General features: G+C 34.6%; 4 protein-coding genes across 7 annotated transcripts; 1 reads left to right on the forward strand and 3 right to left on the reverse strand.

Annotated features, from left to right (window-relative positions):
* Positions 1-3,298: 3,298 nt before the first annotated feature.
* LOC18050135 (DUF724 domain-containing protein 1) lies at positions 3,299-11,300 on the reverse strand. 2 transcript variants are annotated; one of them, XM_006444486.2, is made up of 9 exons: positions 10,686-11,300; positions 9,284-9,703; positions 7,585-8,052; positions 6,816-6,924; positions 6,526-6,740; positions 5,735-5,819; positions 5,541-5,645; positions 4,338-4,505; positions 3,299-4,260 (listed from the first exon to the last, which is right to left on the reverse strand). In XM_006444486.2, the coding sequence occupies exons 1-9, from the start codon at positions 11,142-11,144 to the stop codon at positions 3,563-3,565; spliced, it is 2,727 nt and encodes a 908-aa protein (XP_006444549.1). In that variant the 5' UTR covers positions 11,145-11,300; the 3' UTR covers positions 3,299-3,562. The 2 variants fall into 2 exon arrangements, with proteins under 2 accessions (XP_006444549.1, XP_024043741.1); XM_024187973.1 differs by having other exon boundaries at positions 5,735-5,822.
* An 884-nt stretch (positions 11,301-12,184) lies between these two features.
* Positions 12,185-14,222, forward strand: LOC18049948 (nifU-like protein 1, chloroplastic). The gene is made up of 3 exons (XM_006444490.2): positions 12,185-12,593; positions 13,293-13,429; positions 13,532-14,222. Exons 1-3 carry the CDS (start codon positions 12,248-12,250, stop codon positions 13,718-13,720), a joined length of 672 nt encoding a protein of 223 aa, XP_006444553.1. The 5' UTR covers positions 12,185-12,247; the 3' UTR covers positions 13,721-14,222.
* A 74-nt stretch (positions 14,223-14,296) lies between these two features.
* On the reverse strand, positions 14,297-15,727 carry LOC18049950. Its single transcript, XM_006444488.2, has 5 exons — positions 15,295-15,727; positions 15,056-15,195; positions 14,658-14,846; positions 14,509-14,560; positions 14,297-14,419 (listed from the first exon to the last, which is right to left on the reverse strand). Exons 1-5 carry the CDS (start codon positions 15,601-15,603, stop codon positions 14,303-14,305), a joined length of 807 nt encoding a protein of 268 aa, XP_006444551.1. The 5' UTR covers positions 15,604-15,727; the 3' UTR covers positions 14,297-14,302.
* A 1,247-nt stretch (positions 15,728-16,974) lies between these two features.
* On the reverse strand, positions 16,975-23,102 carry LOC18049949 (SWR1-complex protein 4). Of its 3 annotated transcripts, none has more exons than XM_024187954.1 (16): positions 22,764-23,102; positions 22,582-22,668; positions 22,414-22,479; positions 22,236-22,295; positions 22,093-22,149; positions 21,812-21,938; positions 21,546-21,613; positions 21,289-21,381; positions 21,133-21,180; positions 20,652-20,831; positions 20,214-20,324; positions 19,341-19,436; positions 17,806-17,877; positions 17,619-17,679; positions 17,466-17,500; positions 16,975-17,353 (listed from the first exon to the last, which is right to left on the reverse strand). In XM_024187954.1, exons 1-16 carry the CDS (start codon positions 22,875-22,877, stop codon positions 17,279-17,281), a joined length of 1,350 nt encoding a protein of 449 aa, XP_024043722.1. In that variant the 5' UTR covers positions 22,878-23,102; the 3' UTR covers positions 16,975-17,278. The 3 variants fall into 3 exon arrangements, with proteins under 3 accessions (XP_024043722.1, XP_006444556.1, XP_024043723.1); XM_006444493.2 differs by having other exon boundaries at positions 21,809-21,938; XM_024187955.1 differs by lacking the exons at positions 22,582-22,668; positions 22,764-23,102 and having other exon boundaries at positions 21,809-21,938; positions 22,374-22,459.
* Positions 23,103-23,326: the final 224 nt, after the last annotated feature.

The raw sequence follows: 23,326 nt of genomic DNA on the forward strand, positions 1-23,326 counted from the left end.
CATATATATTTCTTTATATTAGATTAAGTTATTGCCTCGCACATGTGTGTGTGCATGCTCACACGTGTTACTAATATAGTCTAAGATCATATATTTTATTGAAGTCAAAGAAAGCAATTAAACTTTATAGTTTATTTTGGAAAATTGATGAGTGAAGTAGGGTCACAACTAAAATGAAATTGGAAGAAAATAAAGAACAAGCACAGAGCAGACACCAGAAATTTACATGGTTCGGCTTTTAATTCGGTTTTTAGCCTACGTCCACAGACGAAGACATATAAAAATATTTTACTACTGAAATAAGGATTACAAGTATTGTAATATGTTTGACTCACTACCCAGAACCCCGATACTCCCAATATCTCAAATCATTAAGACGAGAGCTATAATTTTGATACTCTTAACTCTCAATTTCTCTCCAAAGATGAGGAAATAAAACTGAAAAATAGGATGCCGAGAGGGGAAATGAAGCCTTCTATTTATAGGCTCCACTTCCTCTCCTTTTTCTAATTAAATTATTATTATTATTATTTTTTTTTTCTTCAAGCTTTTCTGCATGGATTCAAAATTTGTGGCTTTCAAAAATTACTGTTTCTAAATCTTCAAAATAAGCTGCTTCTAGAAGTATTTTCTTGACAATTTAATAGTATAATGTAATTAAACTATTAAATCATACAACTTAATAATTTTTTTGAACTTTTACAAAATTTAGAATCCCGAAATGAAACATTTACAATAGACAACAAAGCTTCTCGTATGCAATCGTTAAAATACAAATTTCATACCCACGTAGCTTTAAAAAAAAATAATAATAAAATGTACCATTTTTCATCTTTTAATGTTTGAGAGTCCGCTTATCTTTTTATTTTATATGCATCCGCACCTGAAAATATATGTAATTATATATATGGTATGGTGCACGACGGCATGTATCTTGTGCTCTCATTGGCGTAGGAACTATAGGGATCCACAACACAACTCCATTAATAAAAATTTGCCACATATTCTATGGCAAACCACAAGGCACACTATGGCGAACAATGTATCTTGCACCAATTTAGTATGATCACCATAATTGTGGGAGTTAAGCCCATCACCTAAGTAACAGGCCATTAATATGGGAGTGGACCACCGGATGAAAATTCTTGTTAAATCTCACTTTCTTATATTTAAAATTATAGAAAATGACAAAGGATACAATAGTGTTTTAATTCAATTCAAATATCATATGGAATAAATTAATTAAATTTTAAACATACTTTTTCGTAATAAAAATCAATCACTAAATAATTTATTTTTTTATTGTTTCAAATAATTTAAAGCTTATAAAAAATTAATCATATTATGTATCAAAATTTGAAGATAATAAAGTTCATAATTGATTGGGTGTAGAGACTGGAGACGTTTTAATTTAAGTGACTTCATTTTTTGTCTGTCTATGTAATTTCGACTAGTAACGGAATTATGTTTATACAAGTGGGGTTTTAAAAGGATTTTAATGGGGTGTGAACATTTTTTTAACTCTTAATATGGACTCAGGTGGTCCATGAGTGAACCTAGATGGAGCTATGATGCAACTAATTCTAACTTGCCACAGAGAGCATAAACTCCACCCTCTCTACACTATTAAATGGGATTTCTCTATCAGACTTTTAGAATATTGATAGGGTGGTGAGTGTTATAAATTCTTAGATTTAAGTATTTTAATCTCTGCCATTTATTTAATATAGTAGATAATTAATTAATTAGTAATAAGATAACATTTAAGTTGTAGGTAAATTAGTTTTTTCTTTCTTTCTAATTTATCGAAACAGAGTGAAAAAGACATTTTGAATAATGCTTTGTTCTGGAATTACATTCCGTTTGAGATAATGGACATGTTATGGTTTATTGGCATTCATACTTGAGTGTTTTGTTGCATTATGATGAAGAACTTTTGTAACAGAATGTAGTTTTGAGCTTCAATTGAGAGATAATGAAATGAATTAGTTGAAAAGTTGGCTTAATTTGTAGAATCTTTAGTTCAAGAGACTTTGGAGAAATGTTGCAGGGGAACATTCATGCATGGTTGGAAGCGTTGGGCAGTTTGATTAAGATCGCTGTGGGAAAACTGATTTAAAAGAAAAAAAAACAATTGAGGGAAAGTGGGAAAGAGCTTGCATTGAAGATGGAACTTGAATCTTTGATTCAAGAATTGATTGATGCTTATATAAAGCAACTTGAAGACAAGCAGAAGTCCACCTCAATAATTCGTCGGAAGTGAAAACTCAACTTTAAAATAAAAGAATACAACTGAGAAAGACTAACAGTAAATTCAATAAGATAAAAAAAAAGAGATTGAATTCCATCAGACCTCTTATCTTTTTTTTTTAAATTTAAAATACCATTTTTTTAAAATCTGTTTATTAAGAAATTACAATATTCTTAAATACTTAAATTTTTAATTAATAGAAATATTATATACCATTGATTAAATCTAATGGTTTACATTATATACATTATTGATGCTGTAAAAAAAAAATTACAGCATTATAGAGGGATCCTAAATTTTATGTTGTGTTTATTTTTCGGATTGGAGTGGAAATCATTAGATTAAGAGTATAGAATGAGAATATGAATAAGGTATTTACTTGCACTGAGAATGAGAGTGTGAATTGTCAATCACAATCTCAATTATGCGTTTGTTTTGTATTGGATTGGAAGTAAATTACTTCAAATTATAATTTTATCTTTATATAATGAATTTGTAGCTTTTAATTAAAAAATAAATAAGAAAATATATTCGTTAGAATGACTTATTGATTTTATTTATATAAAATTATTACTATTAATAATATTTTTAATGATGTAATTTTTAAAAAAATATTAATTTTATTTTAATTATTTAGAATAAAAAATTTAGTCCATTTTATATATAATAAAATCGTAATTTGTAAACTTTGTTAAGAATATTTGCAGTGAGAATCTTACACCTCACTCTAAAAATACGAAAACAAATAAAGCCCCACATACATAGTGAGACTCTCAATCAATCTGCCCACTTTAAAGGGAAGTGAGACTCCGCTCCACCCGCTCATTTACACAATGTTATTAATTTGTAGCTTTCAAAACAGTAATAAGTCTGGATTCAAAACAACTCGTATGAACGGAACGGAAGGGCTAAAATAATTGAAAGGAAGTTTAACAAGAAAAAAAACGACGTCGGATCCAGAAAGATCCTTTGCTGGCCATGCATAACATTTAAAATAAAAATTAAAAAGAGGGGGGGGGGGGGGGGGAGAGAGAGAGATAGGTACAATAAGTGTGTCAAAGCAACTGAATACTGATACACAAGCTGAGAGTTTTTAACATTCCTAATATCAGCAGTCATTACAATCCTATGAATGCACAGAAGTTAACAGATTTCATAATCACCTACGCTTCAAGAAACGAAAGCAAACCAGAAAAATAACTGATGCACTTCAAGAGATTTTCCAAGGTGCAGATGCTACTTTTTCAAAAACATTCCGGCCCATCTGAACGCGTTTTTTAATATCTAAACCAGAAAAATTACTGAAGCACTTCATGAGATTTTCCAAGATGCAGATGCTACTTTTTCAAAATCATTCCGGCCCATCTGAACCCGTTTTTTAATATCTTCAACATTTGACTGCAACCGAGCGACCTCATTCTCCTGTGTCTGCTTCCTTAATTTTGTTGAATCAAGTTGTTCCTCTAACTCATTTATCTTCTTTTTAATCTCTTCGATTTCTTTGCCCAACTCATTTTTCACCTTGGTACGCTCTGTCATCTCCTTTTCAGCAACTTTCAATTCATCCACAAGCCGCCCTTGTCCATCTCTAATTGAGAGTAATTCATTCACACGGCCTCGCAGCATCGTAACATCAAACCCATGCCTTTCCAAGTCCAGAAGACTTTCCAAGGTGCGATCAAATACGCTTCTAGAATCATCAAATTGCATCATGGTGATCTTCTCAAACAAACCAGCATAAGTCACCATAATGCCAACAGCAGATCCTTCACGGTACTCCTCTTTAGTTTCACTTAAAGGATGGAAATGTGGTTTTTGGGGCATTATTTGAAAAGCATCAAAAGATTCAATGGTTGTCCAAATTGGCGACTTCTTCACAAAAGGCAAAACCGGATTCTCTACTGCATCACTACTACCTTTGGCATCAATTTCAGAACATTTCATAATAACGTCAATTTGCTTTTCTTTTGCCTCGTTCAATCCATTGACAGTCCTACCAGACGATAATCCTAGAGAGAAAAACAAACAAAACTTGTCAAGCAAATTATAACAGCTAGGAGTGAATTAATATGTACATGTAGCTTACTTAATTCTTCGACACTTGAAGAGTGCATTCCTCCAATCCATGTTGAGAGCGGTTGATCATCATCAGCCATGTTATTGGATGCTACAGCAATGGCCATGTCAATTTCTTTTGTTGTGCAATCAACCTCTGAAATATCAGCTGTTTTTGCTCCCAAAGCATCTTGACGAACTACAAGTACAGAGAGGCTTCAGCTCCTCAAAATTCACACACACAAAACAGGGAGACCAAAGTGGGGGAAAAAAAAGGGACAGGATATAACCAGAGACTACCCTATTAATTGGACTATCTCAAGCATATATCCAAACCCTAGAATAAACCAATGCATTTGTACAGCGATGATTATCTCCAAAGGATAGGCCAGATGTTTTGACCTCCAGTAGTGGAAGCAAGAAGTCAAGGGTTTAATTCCAAGGGTATGTTTAATGTGAGGTGGTAGCTTAAAAAAAAAAAAAGTGTTGATTGAGCTGTTGGACAAAATTAGAAACTGCAGCATCATTATTCTTTAGGATATAACCAATGTTCAAAATGCAACGTATGCCTCCCCAGAATTCTTTTTACTCAGGCCCGTTTAGATGAATATAAGTTTCCAGCACTAAAAAGAGGGAAGAAAAATAAAATGCCTTTACTAGGTGAAGATCTCAATGAGACAAAGATAAATATGCTTGACTGAATTCTTGAGCTAACATTGTAATAGAAATGGAAACCACAGACTTAAAATGCATTTTGGGCTTGAGTGGCTAGACAGAGATTCCAAGAATTTTGATTTCAACTTCTAGGCTATCAAAGGATCACAAAAGAAATTATGTTTCTTGACAGCAGATATTAAAAGCATTCAAGGGATCTTAGGCTTCACATGAAGTAGTAAGGAGGTTAGGTGGAGTGGGGATAGATTTCAGCTCTATGCTTACCAACTAAAACTTTTTAACACAGAAGACATGTCGACACTCTAGCTACCTAAATTTTGCCTATGTGCAATTTTTCTCCTAAATTTTGCCTATGTGCAATTTTTCTCGTAATTGAACCTGAAAACTTCTTTACTTGCTCGTAGTACACCAACTGCTTCATTCAGCAGTTCCATGTTATCTCGTACACAATCACAAATATGTTGCCAACAATAATTTGGTTTATCACTGGATAAATCACAAACCTACACTTTTAAGTAATTCAGATTTTGAAAATAATTTTCAGGTGGTAGGCCCTTACCTGTAGACTCCAATCTTTTAATGGAAGGGAAATCAGCGTCTTTATTTGTATGATCTTTTACAACAACTTCATGAAGAGCACCTACCTCCCCTTTGTGCTCCTTACCTGCAGACATAATGCAAAGTTCCCACTCTTAAGAGAAAGCAACTAAAACATTTATCTAACAATGGTTATAGCTTAAAATTATCATATACCATCCTCTGGAGCCCTTGGGCTTAAAACTACTAATTTGCGCGGTCTTCCTCTCTTTCTTCTTTGGCTGCTTCCCCCACCTTTGGCCTGCTTATTTACCACATAAGAAAAAACTTCAAAACCAGAACAATTGCGTTATGGAACAAAAATAAATAGAAGGTAGATACTAAAAGAGAACTCCAACTTCATCTTTGATGCAATGTCTAAACAATGACCTACTAAGGAGCATTAGCCAAAACTGACAGCAATGGCAAGTTTCAACTGAGCCAACCTGGTTACATTACCCAGCTAGGAAATGACTAAACAATTTTATAAGAAATGAAAAAGGTCGGCAAACCAATGGTTTTCTTTATATAAATCACTGCATAGTATTTCTTCATCTCTTCTTACGGGTCATTCAGTCATCACATTAGCAAAATGCTTTGCTGAAAAATTATGAGAATGAAATCAATATCTGCAGTTTACTGATGTTTGTTCAAGGTAAAAATGACAAGATTGACATGCCAATCACTTTAGCTCTCGACATAAAACACATCAAAATTGTCTCACTGGAAAAGTAATAAGTTTAATAACAGGGTCAACAATTTCAAGACTGGTCTTATTTTAAATGATATGAAGCATCATTCAAAATATTAGGAGCTATCATACATATTGGTCATAATAAGATCCTCCAAGAAACTAAATAACTTGTCTACAAAGCTTGGTGGTTCTCCACTCTTTGATTTATTGCTTAGCAGTTTGCCCCCTCTTTCTTTCTCAGACAAGTGGGAAATTTAGTCAGTAGATTGCTTACCATAGGACTGTCTCCTCCTGAATCATTTAAATTCTTCTTCTGATCCTTAATTAGTTTCAATGATACTTCATCAGATATTTTGTAAGTACTTTGAGCCATTGCGCCCTCTATCCCCTTGGCTTCTAATCCTAAGATGACAGGCACTTCGACTTCTTTGTTTTTACCATCATTTTCATTAAGTTCAGCAGCAGCTAACGTTGAAGTCATCTCCTTACCTGAAAACCGTAAATGGACAGTTAATTGACAGAAACTTTTCCCAATTAATGCAATATATAAATGAACACATGTACCAGCGACTGAAGTCGGTGAGCTTTTATTTTGTAATTTGCTTGGTCTTCCCCTCCTTTTTACAATGTCCTCTGTTTCAAAATCCACTCCGAATTTCTGTTGCTTAATCTTCTGCATGAGCAAGGAAAAGAGTGAGCAAAAGCAACAGGTAAAATATGAAAATTATGCTCGTTGTGCCATGGCATAGAGTAACATAGGTATCCACTTAAAACAGCCCCTTTCAAACCTGTATACTCCAAGTCAAGGTGTCCAACAGATACTCTAGCTGAATTAATAAATTTTCTTTACACTTGAAACAAATACTTGAGCTCTAACAGCCCAGAATTAATTAGGCAGATCAGTTTTGTAATTGCTGATTCCTAAACCTCTCGCTCGACATGCTTGAATTGGACTGTGTGTGTGTGTGTGTGTGTGTGTGTGTGTGTGTGTATACATACATATAACCAATCCCCTTTCCACCCACGTGGGAAGGTTCGAAACTCACCTCCTGTACCACCACAAGAGATTTTACCAGTTGAACCAATTAGCTCTCCCAAAGACTAATAGAGCGAAAAAGAAAAACCTTATTCCATAACATGAATAAGTTATTTAGAGCTTCACCCTTCAGTCTGACTCATGGATCCAATCATAAGATGACCACATATGGTCACAGGACCAGTTGTGTCTTGTTTACAAGTTTCTCCGGACCAAAGATTGGGCATATAGGCCAAAGTAACATACAGTCATGAATATAAAAATGTTTGAAGGTTTCAAAAGAGATTACTAACTCACAATTCTCTTTCCCAGGATAGGACTCTCAGGTTTAGCAGAAGGCTGTTCAACACTAACAGATTTCTTTGAGCATCTAGTTCCAGTTCTATCTGTCTTTGTGGTGGCCAAACCAACATGTGATTCCTTAGCAGTTTCATTTTGTGTCTTCCTTAAATGAGAAGCTGGAGCATCGGCAGCATTTCCTTCAGTCAACTGCTTAATAGGACGTGAACGCTCAGCAGTACCATTAGAGCTAGTCACCTTTATCTTCTTCTTGCTTGGAGACAAGGCATAGGCAGCTGAATCTTCATGCATAGGAGTTGACTGGTCCTCCATCTGATTCTTAACGTTTGTCAAACAAGCTGTTTGTTCTTCACTTTTATCCTTCACGGAGCCTGAACTTTCAAGTCTTTGAGCTACCTCAGGGTTGTTGGAATCATTATGAGCATGCTCTAACTGTTCTTGATAATCAGAAGTGACCAAGATTTCCTGAATGAACAAACATATTACTTAAGTTACCAATAAATAGATAATTTCATGCTTCTTCTAGCTTTAGCATTAAGCATGCATACCAAAAAATTCTAAGATGAATGCATTATTCCATTCATCATTAAATGACATAGCAATTTCTAAATTTCTTTCAGGTCAAATAACTTAGAGCGACAAAAAGAATATCAACAGACATAGATAGAGAACTACTAACAAGGAACAGACTAGACATTCAGACACTTGGTATAAGCATTGTTAGCAAGGAAGGTGATCAGTACCCATAAGAAGCATGACTAGATCACTCTGTTTCTCAACATTCATTGTTTCGCATCTCATAAATTTACAGCTTAGTCTTCCTTTTATTCACTTGTGCTAAACAATTTACAGTTAATTTAGTATGCTGAAAAATGACACCATTCAGTGGCATAGCTAGGATTCAAACCCAGCGGGGCAAATTCAATTTTCTCAAAAGAATTTTGGATTTATCATACTCATTCAAAGTGATTTTAATGATGATAATGTAATTTTAAACCCACATTTTTATATATTATCCAATGTTGGTGGGGACAAATTAAAAATTTTATTGGGGACTAAAATTTTTGGTTGAATTTTAGAAAACATTTTCTAAAAAACTAACTTGTCTCTATGTGGCTCCACCATTGATTTTTATCCACAAAACAATAACTTCAACAAATATTTGAACATTAAAACTACAACTAATTCTACCCAATCACATGATAGTAATCTTTCTACCTTTAAACTAGAATAGATGCATACAACCTAACTTTGAAAGTCCATACCCCTTAAAAGAGAACGCAACAATTTACACAAAATATGTGACACATGCATATGAGCGCACGCCGTCGCGCACGTTATTGTGCCTGACAGGCCATGTGACATGATATCATTGGCTGGCGCCCCATAGCCCAGCCAATGAAATCGTGTCACGCACAATAATGCGCGTGATGACACGCACCTGATCACGACTCCACATGTATACAGCAAAGGGTGGAGCATCATTTCCTTCCTCTTGAAAGAAGATCAATCCACTGATACACTCAAAATAACAAAAGTAGTTCCAATGAAGAGGAAAAGAAATGGCAGCTTGACAAATAGAGGTAATTCACTCTTCACAACAGAAAAATAAAAACAATGGACAGAAAAGCACTAGTGAAGAATTTCCAACAAAAGCAATACCCCAAGAGTACCCCGACTAAAGAAAAGATGATACCTTGGATTTACTAATCCAGTTGCCGCCAGTCCATTCCACATGTGGTCTTATTTCTGAATGACTAAGTTCTTTATCCTCATTTCCATGCTTGAAAAATACATTATACCTTCGACCGGCAAGAACTTTAGTAATTACTCCAGCCCGCCAGCCAAAACCATAAGATGTATCAACCTTTTCCAGCAACTCGTAATTTCTGTCCACGTAACGAGGAGGAGGAGGTCGGATATGTTGGGAATCCAGAGTCACTTTAACTGTTGCAGCCTCCTCACTGTTCTTTGAGTTCTGATACTTCACAAAGAAAGTGCCATCCACATTTTCTTTAATGACAATTGCAGGGAACCAGACATCACGTAAGCTTTCTTTGTTATCAAGATTCACTTCCACTGCTGTCCCAGGACTAAAAATTGATCCTGTTGATTGCTTTAAGAAATGAAATTAAAAAAGAATATCACTACTACAGAACCAAAGTCAACTGCAGCATGTTTGAATATAACGCTACCAATAATATAGGCAGATCATATTCAACTACAGCTTGGGGAAGTGAAAGTAGAAAATAGCATGGTAGCAAAATTTTACAAAAGAAAAATATCGAACATGAAAATGTCGCAAAGTGACAGTTAGATAGTGCAGTAACTAACAAAGGATTCAGGTAAACCTCTGGGCTCATGCACTAATAGCAAATAGCATGGTAGCAAAATTTTACAAAAGAAAAATATCGAACATGAAAATGTCGCAAAGTGACAGTTAGATAGTGCAGTAACTAACAAAGGATTCAGGTAAACCTCCGGGCTCATGCACTAATAGCATATTTCAGCATCCACGAAAGAATCACAATATCTTTCTGTTTTGCAACTAACTTGGAATATATCCATTAATTGGGAATACATATGCATACAATGAATACTAATAGACTCCAAACAGATCAAACTATGCATGAGTGCAAACAGAGAATCAACAAGGTAAAATAAGTGAACCATGGTGATTATTTCTTGCACGGAGGCTGGACACCAGCATCTCACAAGAATGAAACAGAGTTTTGAGCATCAAGCTCTTTCCTTTAGATGCAAAGCAACATGCAATGGTTCCACCCAACCTCCATGCCGCTTTCACACCTATGCATACCAGAAAAATCACAAACTCGAATAAAAGTACAAAACAACATTGGTAAGCTGAGATTTTGCCTCCTAATACAAGGAAAAAACCCTATATGGTTCACATTTTGTAAAAATACCGGCATGCACCAGAACTAGTTAGAAAAACACAAAAACCTACGCGATAAAACCCATCAAGACAACTACTTTAGCTCATATTTTACAAACCAAAGAATTTATTTCTTGAAAAAACATTAAAAAAATTTTGGGTTTTCAAGAACGCCTAAAACAAATCCAGAGCAGCTACAAACCTCCTTTTCGGGTCGGACCCACTTGCCATTAACCCATTGATAATGCACTCTCAAATCTATGGCCTCAAAATCAATTACGTCAGGCGGGTTATCAAAACAAACCCTAAATTTCCCGTTATCCAAAACCTTCCTCACAGTGCCAGTCCACCACCCATCTCGATAATTGGCCTCGACGACTTCGTTTAACTCAAAAACGTCCTCACCGCCCTCTTGTTGAGGTGGCAAAGGCCTAATATAAGCCGGGTCTATGTACTCAGTTAGTGGACCCGACCCGTCTTCAGTGACCAAGTACTTGTACTCAATCAGAGCTTTCTTGCGCTTCTTTGAAGCCGATTTGGGAGGTGACTCGAGAATAGTGGCCAGGTACCATGCGCCTCGAAATCCCTCCTCATCACTTGTCACTTCGACTTCCGTGCCTTTACTGAATTGAATTTGAGATTCGGTGTCCGAGGACACCATTTTGGATTTGTCCCTTAACTTGCTGAAAACCCTAGGGTTTTTCTCTCCGTGCTCTATTTTTATTTTAATTTTTGTTTCCTTTTTACTGAGCGGGCAAAACCCGGTAAAGTTTTAACAGCTTTAATCGATAATCGATGATATGTACACTTTCTTTTCTTTTTCTTTTTCTTTTTTTAATGGTTTCTTAATACGGATTTTGGCGGGATGGACATGGAAGGGTTTTTTTTTTTTTTGGGGAATTGAATTTTAATTTTTTAAGTTGTTCATTCAATAATTTTGATTGTTTAAATAAATTATATTTTTTAATCAGTGATGATGATATATTCTTAAATTTTGAAAGTCAATGCAGGTTTTCAATTTCTGTAAATTAACGACCATTATTTTTTGAGGTGTTGTGGATAAAAGTATAATCTGCTTTCTAAAACCTGAATCCTGAAAAATCAAAACAATATTTAAAAACTAATTGTACGTGTTTTGAAATTTTTAATGATGTGTGTGATAAGCTAACCACTTCAATCCTTGGAAAACAATTGTGACTTACTGCCGTTAATGAGATTAATTGTTATTTATTAGTGTATTAATGAGATTAATTGTTTTCCAGGTATCTATCAGTAATTAAGTTGAGGGGCACAATAAATATCCCACGAATCTGTGGGCCCAAAACAATGACCACAAAAAAAAAAAAACAATCCGGCATAGAAATAATCCTATATGAAAAGTGAGAATACATTTTAAAAAAAATAATGTATTAAAATTTATATTTTTTATTTAGTGTTTTCATTAAGTTTTATATGACAAAAAAAATTATTCTCATGTGTTCATATTTTTTAAAATATAAACACACTCTTAACTCGTGTAATTTAAATGAATTAATTTATAATAAATTATAAAATTATACAGTTTAAGAAACAATTCTATAATTTAAAAATAAATTAATTTATAATGAATTATAAAATTATATGGTTTAAGAAACAATCCTACAATTTAAAAACGTATCATATAAAATAAATAAATAAATAAGAATGTTAAGAGAATATATGTCCAAGATTTGTTTTTAAACAGCCTTTTTGGGGAAAAAAAAATATCAGAAAAGCCGCAAAAGAATGGCGTGTCTAAGCCTAACAGCAGCCACCAGAATATCAAAGACGCCGACGATCTCTTCAAAAAGCCAATTCCCAACAAAGTTCAATGAACGCTTACAATTCATATCAATTAAACCAAAAAATTCAGTCTTGCAAAAAAGCGGATCGCATGAAACAGCGATACGAGCTTCGAACCCAAGCGCGCCCGCTGGCTCATCACCTGGCCTCTACTCCGCCCACCAGTTCGACCTCACGGCTAAAAACGTCGACCTTGTTCTCGAAGACGTGCGGCCTTATTTGATCGCCGATGGAGGAAACATCGACGTTGTTTCCGTTGAAGACGGCGTCGTCTCTGTCAAGCTCCAAGGTGAATAAACTCCATGAAATTTTTGAACTTGTTTGCCTCTGCGTTTGCATTGAATGAAGAATATAGTTGTTATTAGCATTCTACCGAGAATTCAAGACATCTAAAATCATTCATTTTTTTTTTTGGAGTTATTAGAGAAAACTTATTTTTTTGGTGTTGGAATTGAGTGAAATATCTTGTGGATTAGTAGTATATTTCTATGAAACAAAGTTATTATGGTGGATTTTGTGAAGCTTGCTTGTGCATGTTAGGCGGCCTGAGTCCTCTCTCAACCCCAAAACCTAGCCCTAAGGGGTGAGGCACCACATTTGTGATAAGCATTTGGTGTAGTGGGAGTTAGTTTAAGTACAAAGGAAACCAGTCCGATCAATGTAAAAGCTTGAAAGGCTGGTGCACTGAATTTAAAAGATCTTATTTAACTTCTGTCGCTCTTTTATGGGCAAGGGAAAGGAAGAAACAATCTGTTTCTTTTACCAATAGATGGACCATATTAGGGGCATAGAATTACCTTGTCTAGCTGCTGATTGTCTCCGGAGATCACCATTTCAAACTCTCTGTATAACAATTTGAGGGCTGCAGCTTTTTATAAAGTGGTGATAGGAGTGGAAAAAAGGGACTTGATGGATTTTCAGAATGAATAGATAAAGTCTTTAATCATTATCCAAACAGAGATTTTGCTGATGTTAGATTGATCAACAGGAGCATGTGGCAGCTGCCCGAGCTCAACAACAACCATGTCGATGGGAATTGAGAGAGTATTGAAGGAAAAATTTGGAGATGCAATCAAGGATATCCGCCAAGTGTATGATGAAGAAGTAAGAGAGACCACAGTTGAGGTGAGTGCTCTACTTTTATGTCTGATAAGTGATAAAAGATATTACTACACTACTGCAGTTCCTTTGTGAGACTTGAGCGTTCTGCATGTTTTGTGAATGCAGGCAGTAAATGGTCACCTTGATATACTGAGACCTGCCATTAAGAATTATGGTGGAAGCGTGGAAGTGTTATCTGTTGAGAGTGGGGATTGCATTGTAAAGTATGTGGGGCCTGATTCCATTGCATCGGGCATTAGAGCAGCCATCAAAGAGAAGTTCCCAGATATTGAGAATGTTGTCTTCACTGACTAGGTTGCTCTTAGTATCATAGACTCAAAAGTAAAAACAATCTGTTGTACATTTTATGAGGTTCAAGATCACTTGTTTACAATGAGTTTTGGGTTTGTGGCTGATTTATTGACATGCGTATACTTCTTGTATTCAGGGTGTCTCACTCCTCCGGTTGAGAATGTCGAACCTTGAAAACATTCGCTGAATAACTAATATGTATTTCTAAATTATCTTGTCTGCAAGAGTTGTTTGGATAAAGTTGTTATTTTTGGCTTATTATTTACTTGGTTTTTGGTAGAATTCATCATGTTGAGATAACAGCACAACTTGAAAGGCTTTCCAAGGATTGAAGATAGGAATCAGACTCCTTATTGGCGCAAATTAATGCCAATGTTAAAAAGATGTCTAGCATCTGTGAATTAGGTTGAAGTAGTAATAGATAAAACAATGTATATCAGAAAATCTGTTTCTAGATTGTTATATAAATAAAGTTTGTGAATTCCGAATGGTTCATTTAAGCCTATGATCTGTGCTTCCAAGGCTTTCCCTTGCTCTTCTTGAAAACTCTGGTTTGAAACTTTTGACAAATTCTTAGCACATCACCTATGTAGATTTGCCCTCTGAATCCGCAGCAACTACGATTGATCTCAGCCAGCGTGATAAATTAATGAGAAACGGTGTGTACACAAAGTAGCAAGTGATTGTCCAGGCGACCAATCCCTGCGTACAATGTGGAAACAAATCTATAGTTGGAATCAAAAAAAGTTTTAACCAATTTAGCTTTTTGCTATGGCATTGCAATACATTACCTGGCCAAGGATTTCAATGTTTGCTTTTGGGTAATACCAAAGGTGAAAAAGCCTGAAAAGAAAGAATCGGAGACAGATCAGTCAAAGCCTAAAATTGATTTGAATCATTTGCTTTTCTTATAAGCTTTTACGAAATTAGGCATGCGTACTTCATTATGGGAATCTCAGCCAGTGGACAGACTAGGCCTATAATAGATGCCAGGGTAAACCCGAGCCAAGTCCTATCCAGGGAAAACCATATAAGCTCTGCTACTGCAAATAATATGTAGGCCTCAATGTTGTCTCCAACTCCAGCTTTATACAGTTCAGCACTTAATTCTATGAATAGAAGGAGTGTTCTACATTATAGAAGAATGTATAAGTAGATCAACAGTGATATAATATATGAATGATTAGTGTTAATGTAATTAGCTTTGTTGATACATATTGGAAATGAAAAGAGAAATTGTCTATGTTGTTGGCTTAGATATGTTATGTCAATAGGTAGATAAGGTACTAGTCACTAGAAACCCGAAAAATGATTGAAAAAAATAATAATTATACTCACATAAGTGCAAAAACTGTCTTCTGAAGGCTCCCATCATCAGGAACCTCCGACTCCGAGGAGGCCCTGTCACTGTCAGTGTCATCCAAGAAGAGTTGCAGCAACCCAACAGTGCAATAAAACAATCCAAGCAGAGGAGGAACCTGCCAACAAATTAAACAAACTTAAACAATCTGCATATTCAGTAACTTCAACTATATCAACAAAGCATGAGCTAAATGATGAACTGTGGAAAACAGTACCCAGATGTTTGTGTGAAGTGGACCAACGTTGATTGACCCATTTTCGTATACCACAAGATTAACCCTAGAATGAAGTCCATCAATAGCGGGACCCAGAAAGAAGCCTGCACTAAACAGTGCGAGTGAAATGGATGGCCAAGTTTTGCTGAGACTTTGCCTGTTCTGCTTCCTCCTTAGACAGCATCTGCAAAAAGGTCTAGAGCTATAATTTCTGCTTTTTGCATTTGCATTTGTATGAAGAAAGAGAGTGGGACTGGGACTGGCAAGAAAGCGAGAGCCGCTCAAGGCAACAAGGGCGACGGCGTGCATCTTCTTCTCCTCTCTTTGTCAACTGCCAAGTTAGAAGGACGTCATCTGCTTTCTTCATTTTTTCTGAAACGTCCGTAGTTTCAGTTGGCAGTGCATTTTCAGTTTTTGGACCTTCGAAGGACCATCCATCATCAAATCTAGACCGCACAAGTTTGTTATCATGGGGGCCTACAAAGTTATTATAATAAGTCTTAGGTGGGACACGTAGCAAAATTTCATTCAACGGTCTCAACCCATAAGCAGATTCTGTTGCCCCCAAAATAAAGCCTTACTTCGGTGGGGGGTCAAAAAAGCCCGCCGGGACCGGACCCGGGGCAATCCGGTCCGGTACACAAAAAATCAGATTCGGGTTTGAAATTCTCAACCCTCGGATATTTTCGGGTCCGGGCTCAACACCAAAAACCCGGAACCCAAACTCGGTTTCTTAATAAATTAAAAATATATATATATATAAATATATAATTATTAATTTATGATATATTGAATGTTATTTAGATTTATTGTGTTGTTAAATTTTTTTTTTTATATATAGATTGAATGAGTTTAGATTAAAAATTGGATGAATTTAGGTATTTGAAAGTAGATTGAAATAATTTTTATTTATTATTTGTGTAAAATTTGCATTGTTAATATGGTATATATTTGTATTTGACTATTTTCTTTTTTAAAGTTTGAGATTGAATAAGTTTATTTGACAATTTTTTTGTAAAATTTGCATTGTTAGAGAAACGAAAGAAAAAATTGAAGTTATCTCATGCAGGCTTAGAAACCCAGATCAAAAATCCGAACTCGGGCCCAGGGGGTGTTGGCTTGAGCCCGACCTGCACCCGAAAAAATCGGGTTTTAACCCGGGTTCGGTCTTGTGTTTCACTCATCCGGTGCGGTCCCGAACAACACCAAAACTCGGATCGGACCCGCATTTTGCCAAGCCTACTCACTTGGGATTGAAATTAGGGAAATTTTGGCATTAAAATATTTAATAAATATTAATTATTGTAGCTTAAAATTATATTGATATAATTTTTTATTTCTATAATAAAAAATTTATTATATCTTTAACAATTTTATTAAATTTATTATTTAAAAATTATATTTATTACATATTAACTTTTTATTTTATAATTATAATTTTTTTCAAAACAATTGTAGTTTAAAAATTACAACACCTCAATTTCAAATAAGATCTAAAACTCAAATAGTCATGTGATAATTATCTCATGGTAGGATTTTCTCCACCATTTTTATTTTTTTTATTTTAATCCTTTTTCTTCAAGTGGTTTCTCTCCTCATCTTTTTCTTTTTCTCTTAGTATCATTGCCTGCGTGATATTTTGAGTCTTTGCTAAAAGCCTACAATACGTAGCACTGCACCTTTCAGACACAAAGTACAATCAAATTTAACTAATTCGAAAAAAGAAAAAAGAATGATGAAAATATATGATTCGAATAAATACAACTACATAATCATCTTCCTATCATAACATTAACCAATCACTTGTGTATCATGTTGTTGATCACCTTTTCGGATTTTCCAACATGCCTCCAACAACAACATCATTTGGGACCTTTAATAGATAGAGTCTCCACTGATTGGAGAGCATAATTGTTCTGGTGTACCTCAATACTTCCCAACTTCAAGCACAGTGAACTTTATACAACAATTCACCTCCAAAAATTTATAAATCTGAGGCCTTCTTTCTTGGCCTTTTGTGAGCAGGCGATGATGGAGCCTCTGACAACCTTCCAGGTCCCTTCAGATTCACATATTAAAGGAAGAAGATATTAATTCCACAAGAAGTTTGAGGAAAGAAGTAGAAATAATATTATACATGATAGCGTAACCATATACAACAACAATATTACCTTGCGTTTCTGGTCCCTCTTGCCAACCCTTTCCCCTGAAATCCAAATGAAATTTTGAATTTACCAATAACAGACAGCTTATACATTTTATAGACTCATACAATGAATATACTGAAGAAAAGAGCCAAACATTGAGATCAATTAGTATTTTACCTCCAAAATTTATGGATTCAGGAACAAATGTCCGATCCTGATCTCCAGCACGTTGTGACCGCTGTGAACGTTACAAAATCACTCAGAATTTCAAATATTAGGACAGCAAAGCTTATATTACAAAAGCCTAAATAACAAAAACAAGACATTGTTAAAAAAAAAAAAAATCAAAAATAAGAAGACCAACCTTCGGGGTGCCTGGCATATCTATGTATGAACCATCACGATAAGATGAACCTTCTGCCTCCTTATATTGCAACTAAATGAAGCAAGTTTACACATGTCAAGATCAATACACGAAGGGAAACATCGTCATGTCATTATTTCCTAACAAGCTCTTAAGAACTGGCATTAGCGTCTTTTATTCAAAGTTGGTACACATTTGCCTGTTATGTGTAACCCAAAGAACCAAAATGGAGATAGTAATTGGTTAATATCACCATATTAAGAAAGACAATTTAGTTGCTAATAATGCTGACTGTCATTTGAATACAGCAGCACTTGCGAGATGCATTACCATAAACAATACCCCCCGAGTTACATTCAAGTATCAGACATGACTCACAACATGGTAACCATCAACCAAATGTCTCCCAACACCCCGTAGTGTAAGATTTCAGGCTCAGGAGGAAACTACAAAAACTTTTGTATTGCTTGACACTGATGAAGACACTAGAGCAAACATAAACTTATACGTACAAAAAGAAGTATTTGATGAAATATAAGCTCAACTATAAATGAAAGATATAATATCAATCATCATTCCCAGGATAATAGGATAGTATAAAATTGAAACTAGACAAAGGGGTTGTTTGTTTTTTCTCTGAAGTTCAAATTTTAATTATTTTCAAACATTTAGATTTTTTAATTTGTTTGTTTTCAATAACTTATATCTGAGTATAAGATGTTTAGGTCTGAATGGACAAAGTTAAATATTTTGATTTTTATCTGAATGACAAAACATCTAAATGGAACTTTAATGACAAAACATCTAAATGGAACCTTAATATTCTATCTTATTAATAACCCTATTAAATATATTTATTTCTATTATATAAATTATCCATTTATTATTTATTTTTTTATCCCTTTCCTTTGTTTTGTGCATATTTAACTATCATTCTTTTTTTTTCTTAATTGTGGATGAGAATTTTATACATAATATGATTTTTTGTGAGTGTATTTTATAATAGGTCTATCTCTTTGTATTTACAATTACTATTTTTATAATGAATTTTGAATTTTATTTAATACATTAATTTTAATTCAAATGATTAAAGAACTCTTGGTTGGCTTACATAATTAACAAGAAAAAAAATCATATAATATACTAAAAATAACATTAAAAATATCATATATTAATAGGAAAAATATATGTATTAAATATATTTTTTATTTTTAATGCTTTGTTAAGGTACACATTCTAAAATTTTTTAACTAATCAAACAATTTATTTATCACTTGTCATGTATTTAACAAATGAATATAAATATTATTAATATTTATGAGGTTATCATATTTCAGATGTTTTCTTTTAAAATATCAAACAACCAAAAACTATATCAAATATTAAAAAAAGAAAAACAAACATGTTCATATATATGCATTCAGACCTATTCAAACTTCAAATAAAAAAACAAACGCCACTAGAATATACAGATGTTGTGATCAGTTTGTTTTACAAAAACTTAATCTAGAAAATTAATCTTAGATATGCTGTACCTGCTTTTGAAGATTTAGCAAAGTCAAAATTTCCTTTCTTAATTCAAGATGCTCCGCACAAACAGCTTTGGTTGGAACTTTTGGTTTCAAATTGACCTGTAAAAGATGTAACATGAGCTTATACTCAACAATGCAGAATATTCACAAAATACTGTCCATGTTTGAAGCATATTCAGCAAATTTGAAATCACTAACCATAAGGAATATTACCAAAGGCCAATTATCACAATTTTAATTAGACATGCTCATCATAAAATCTTGAACTTCCTGACGAGAACCTAGCAATATTCACAATCAAAGTCACAAAAAAATCTACAATCAAGTTCAAGATCTGCTTCATGAGAATTTAGTATGATAGTTACACCCTTAAGTAAAATGCCTGCATTCTAGTGAAGCACATGCTTAATATGGCCATCTAATAATGCCTATATTCCCAAGGGATGGCTCAGTTGGTTGAACTCTTGCAGTGGAACCAAGAGGTCAAGGTTTCAAGAAGAAGGGGATACGTTTAACTTGGGGGTGCGGTGGGGTCCAATGTAACTATTTAAAACAAAAAGAAAAAAGAAAAAATCCATCTCTCATCTGAAACAAGCATACAGGCAAAAGGCATGTGCTTCGAATTTTTATGAGAATCTGAAATTTATCTCAACGTAAAACTATCATTGCCCATACATAGTAGGAGAAAAATGTTAAGAAGCTTAAGGGCTAAAGCTTCTTCATATATCATACTTTCCAGAGAAGAATACTAGAAAGTAGTAGAATAACACTATCTTACATTGCTAATTATAGAAATAACATCACTGAATGATAAATCACGTGACAATAAAAATGAGTATATGCATGACATTCACAGTTCAGGAAGCAGGAACAAACCCCAAGCTCTTGTAAGGCTTGCTCAACCCGCTTGATGGTTCGAAGTCCAGCAGATGAGCTTGCAGCTTGCACCATCTGCTCAAGTGCATAAGTCCTCAAATAAACCCGAAGCTGCAAATATGTTCAATCATTAGATAAGTCATTCAAGGCCTGGGATAGTGGAGATAAAACTTCACAAACGAAAAAAAAACAGGGTTCCAAACAGCCACTGAAATTAGTGATAACCTCTATTCAAACCTTCAATGTGAAAATGACAGAACCACAAGGTAAACAAAACAAGTAATTAAAAGTTAGTTCTTCCATTAACCATATTTATAACTGCTGGAAAGAAGGAAGGGAGGGGGGGGGGGGGGGGTGTTGGGGATGGGTGTTGGCGGTGGTGTTACAGTGTGGAGCGGGCGAGACAGGACATAAATAGGAAACAATCGTTCAGCATACCATTCGCAGAGAAGCAAGAGTAGAGGCACTATCAGCAATTATTGAAGTCGAAGGTACAACTGTTGCTGAGGGAAGCTGAATATTGGATGAAGGTGATACAGTATCACCCAGAACAACAGCCCTGTCTGCACTTTCTGAACCCACATGAGATGCAACAGGCATCTCAGGCTCTTCAGCAGCCTGAAAAAGCAGAAAACTATTGATCAACCCTTAGACAAAAACTAAACATAAATGTTCCCATAGGCAGAATGACAACAGTTTAGAAATCAATCAAAATATGATGATCACAAACCCAAAAAAAAAAGGGAAAAACACCAATTATAAACAATTTATTTGACTTTTCTTAGATTTTTTGGTCAAAATTTCACCCCAAGAATATGATTCTCATCTCTGCTTGGAATAATACAAATCTGCCTATTCAGTTGCAAACGTGAATCATTATAGGAAAGAAGCTTAACAACAATTCATTTCCAACACCTACCCGTGATGCCATCCGTGAGTCAGTTATCCTTTTTGCTTCAGCCAAAACCTGAGAAAATAAATTGCAGATAACTTATTGACCAGTCTGAATTCACATCTTTGCCAGAAACAGTGATGTTACTGAGTTACTAAAGAGACTGTCAAGTAAAATAAAAACCTCAGCATCTTTACGCTCTTGATGTTTTGTCTGAGAGAGTACCATAGACAGTGCACGCTTCCGTTCTACCTCCTGTGAAACATTGTAGGGATCCTACATTGGGAAATGTGAAAAAGTACAAATTAATAATGACACTATATAGCAAACTTTGAAAAACATTATCAGTAATAACCGACTAAACATAATTTGCAAGCTAGAAAAAAATTTATTTTCTTCTTTATTTTAATACCTCAAAATTATAACAGTGTAACATTCACCTTAACAAGAGGATGGCCTGAAACATCGGTAGGAGATGGAGCCCTAGCGATCAGAATAGCTCGGGATACTGCACAATAAAAGGTATTATAATCATCAATAGTAATCAGAAAAGTCCCTGAAGACGAGTTCATACAATGTCTACAATACACTGAACAAATTTGGAATTCAATCAAACTATAGTTTGATATAAAATAAAAAATAAAAAGGGGAAAGCCATATAAACAGCAAGCAACCAATGACAGTCAACAAAAAGATAAATTACCACCATAGTAACGATCCTTCAATTCCTCCACAGTCCGAGATGATGGAAACCTGTCAGCTATAACAATGAAGCGGAGATCAAACCTTTCACACAACTCAAACAATTGATCTGTCTCCTCTTTGGTCCACATCTAAAAAAGACATGGAACAAAAAATAATTAACCAAATATTATTGGCATGATATCAAAAAATGAAAAGCAATAGACATTTCCTCTTCAAACTTATAGGCACTGGTTGTCATAGATTTTGATAATAAACAAGATTCAATATTGAGTTGATACCTACAGGATCAGTTAAATACTTCTCATACTCCTCATCAGTGTATTTGACAACATCAACGGACTGCATACATACCAAACAAATAAATAGATTCAGCCATAGAAATAAAATTAAAGAAACAAAGCAAATAAGAGAGAAAATTGCAATACCTTGTTATACTTGGCAAAAGAGTAGTCACCCGTAGGTGGGACACCATTCACAACTCTGACCTGAAAAGCATGCGAAACACCAAAAAAATTTAAAAAAAATGTTATAAACAACACCCTACATTAAAAATGACCGCTTACCCAGTTCATGAAAGCACTTCCAAAAATTACCGAAACCTACCCAATGGTAGAGCTGCAAGTTATCTTTTCGTGCAGAATTCGTGAAAGGAAGCCACTGCCAAGTAATCTGAATGCATGGGATCGATTCTTTTAGATTATACAAATTGCAGCAATTCAAGACATCATTGACCATTCCAAAATGCAAAAAGTTGATACTAAGAAAATAAACCTTCTCATCGGAAGGCGGTCGTTTCTTCAACTGAGATACGTCAATTGATGGCATAAGCGGTGCCAAACCACCAGTAAGCGCATAAACCTACAATCAACACCAAATTTAGGAGAGTAGCAACATCAGCAACCACGTGGCTGTACGTTGCGTATAATTGATTATACGAGAAGAGTATAAATTACCTCGCGAGAAATGCCATCGGGTTTTCTTTGTGGTTCTTTCTGTGGGCGCGATTTCTTTTCTTGTGTTGTTGGCAACTGAGTCTTCGGAATTCCCAGGATGTCTTTGGCGTCCATGTCCAATTTCCCCAAATTTTTGGGTTTCGTTATACTTTATCTTTCATGGATTGCTTTGGGTTCAAAAATTGATCGTATTCGTTCAGTTTAGGGTTTCAGTTAGGGTTTGTATTTGGGAAATTTGAGTTTCGTGTGAGCGGTGATTTCAGCAAGACGAGATTTTGGGTTCGGGCTGTTCTCTTTTTCAATATTTTAATTTTTTATTTTCCCCTTAAAAAAATCCACTGTATGCTATTCATATAACTACCATTTCCATTCGACAATTATTTTATATAAAAAAATAGTTAAGTAATATAACATTTCTCTCTTTTTTTTTTAATAATTGAAATGTTTCTAGTTTTGAATTTTTTTTTATTTTCAATAAAAATTTTATAAATAAGACTATTTTTATTGCATGTCTCTTTTATAGTATAAGAGAAATTCATTCTTTATTTTTTTTAGTTCATTTG

This window comes from Citrus clementina, unplaced genomic scaffold, assembly GCF_000493195.1.
Source record: "Citrus clementina cultivar Clemenules unplaced genomic scaffold, Citrus_clementina_v1.0 scaffold_3, whole genome shotgun sequence".
Lineage (NCBI taxonomy): Eukaryota > Viridiplantae > Streptophyta > Magnoliopsida > Sapindales > Rutaceae > Citrus > Citrus x clementina.

Coding starts and splice junctions, on each gene's coding strand:
- LOC18049950 (XM_006444488.2), bottom strand. CDS start 15,603: ATGCACGCCGTCGCCCTTGTTGCCTTGAGCGGCTCTCGCTTTCTTGCC. Junction 14,561..14,657: donor GCTGAGATTCCCATAATGAA/GTACGCATGCCT, acceptor CTTTCTTTTCAG/GCTTTTTCACCTTTGGTATT. Junction 14,420..14,508: donor ACATTGAAATCCTTGGCCAG/GTAATGTATTGC, acceptor CATTGTACGCAG/GGATTGGTCGCCTGGACAAT.
- LOC18049948 (XM_006444490.2), top strand. CDS start 12,248: ATGGCGTGTCTAAGCCTAACAGCAGCCACCAGAATATCAAAGACGCCG. Junction 12,594..13,292: donor CGTCTCTGTCAAGCTCCAAG/GTGAATAAACTC, acceptor ATTGATCAACAG/GAGCATGTGGCAGCTGCCCG. Junction 13,430..13,531: donor TAAGAGAGACCACAGTTGAG/GTGAGTGCTCTA, acceptor TTGTGAATGCAG/GCAGTAAATGGTCACCTTGA.
- LOC18050135 (XM_024187973.1), bottom strand. CDS start 11,144: ATGGTGTCCTCGGACACCGAATCTCAAATTCAATTCAGTAAAGGCACG. Junction 5,823..6,525: donor CAGGAGGAGACAGTCCTATG/GTAAGCAATCTA, acceptor GTGGTAAATAAG/CAGGCCAAAGGTGGGGGAAG. Junction 4,506..5,540: donor TAAAAGATTGGAGTCTACAG/GTAAGGGCCTAC, acceptor CTGTACTTGTAG/TTCGTCAAGATGCTTTGGGA.
- LOC18049949 (XM_006444493.2), bottom strand. CDS start 22,877: ATGGACGCCAAAGACATCCTGGGAATTCCGAAGACTCAGTTGCCAACA. Junction 19,437..20,213: donor AAGCCTTACAAGAGCTTGGG/GTTTGTTCCTGC, acceptor CATCTTTTACAG/GTCAATTTGAAACCAAAAGT. Junction 17,501..17,618: donor TGAATCCATAAATTTTGGAG/GTAAAATACTAA, acceptor TTTGGATTTCAG/GGGAAAGGGTTGGCAAGAGG.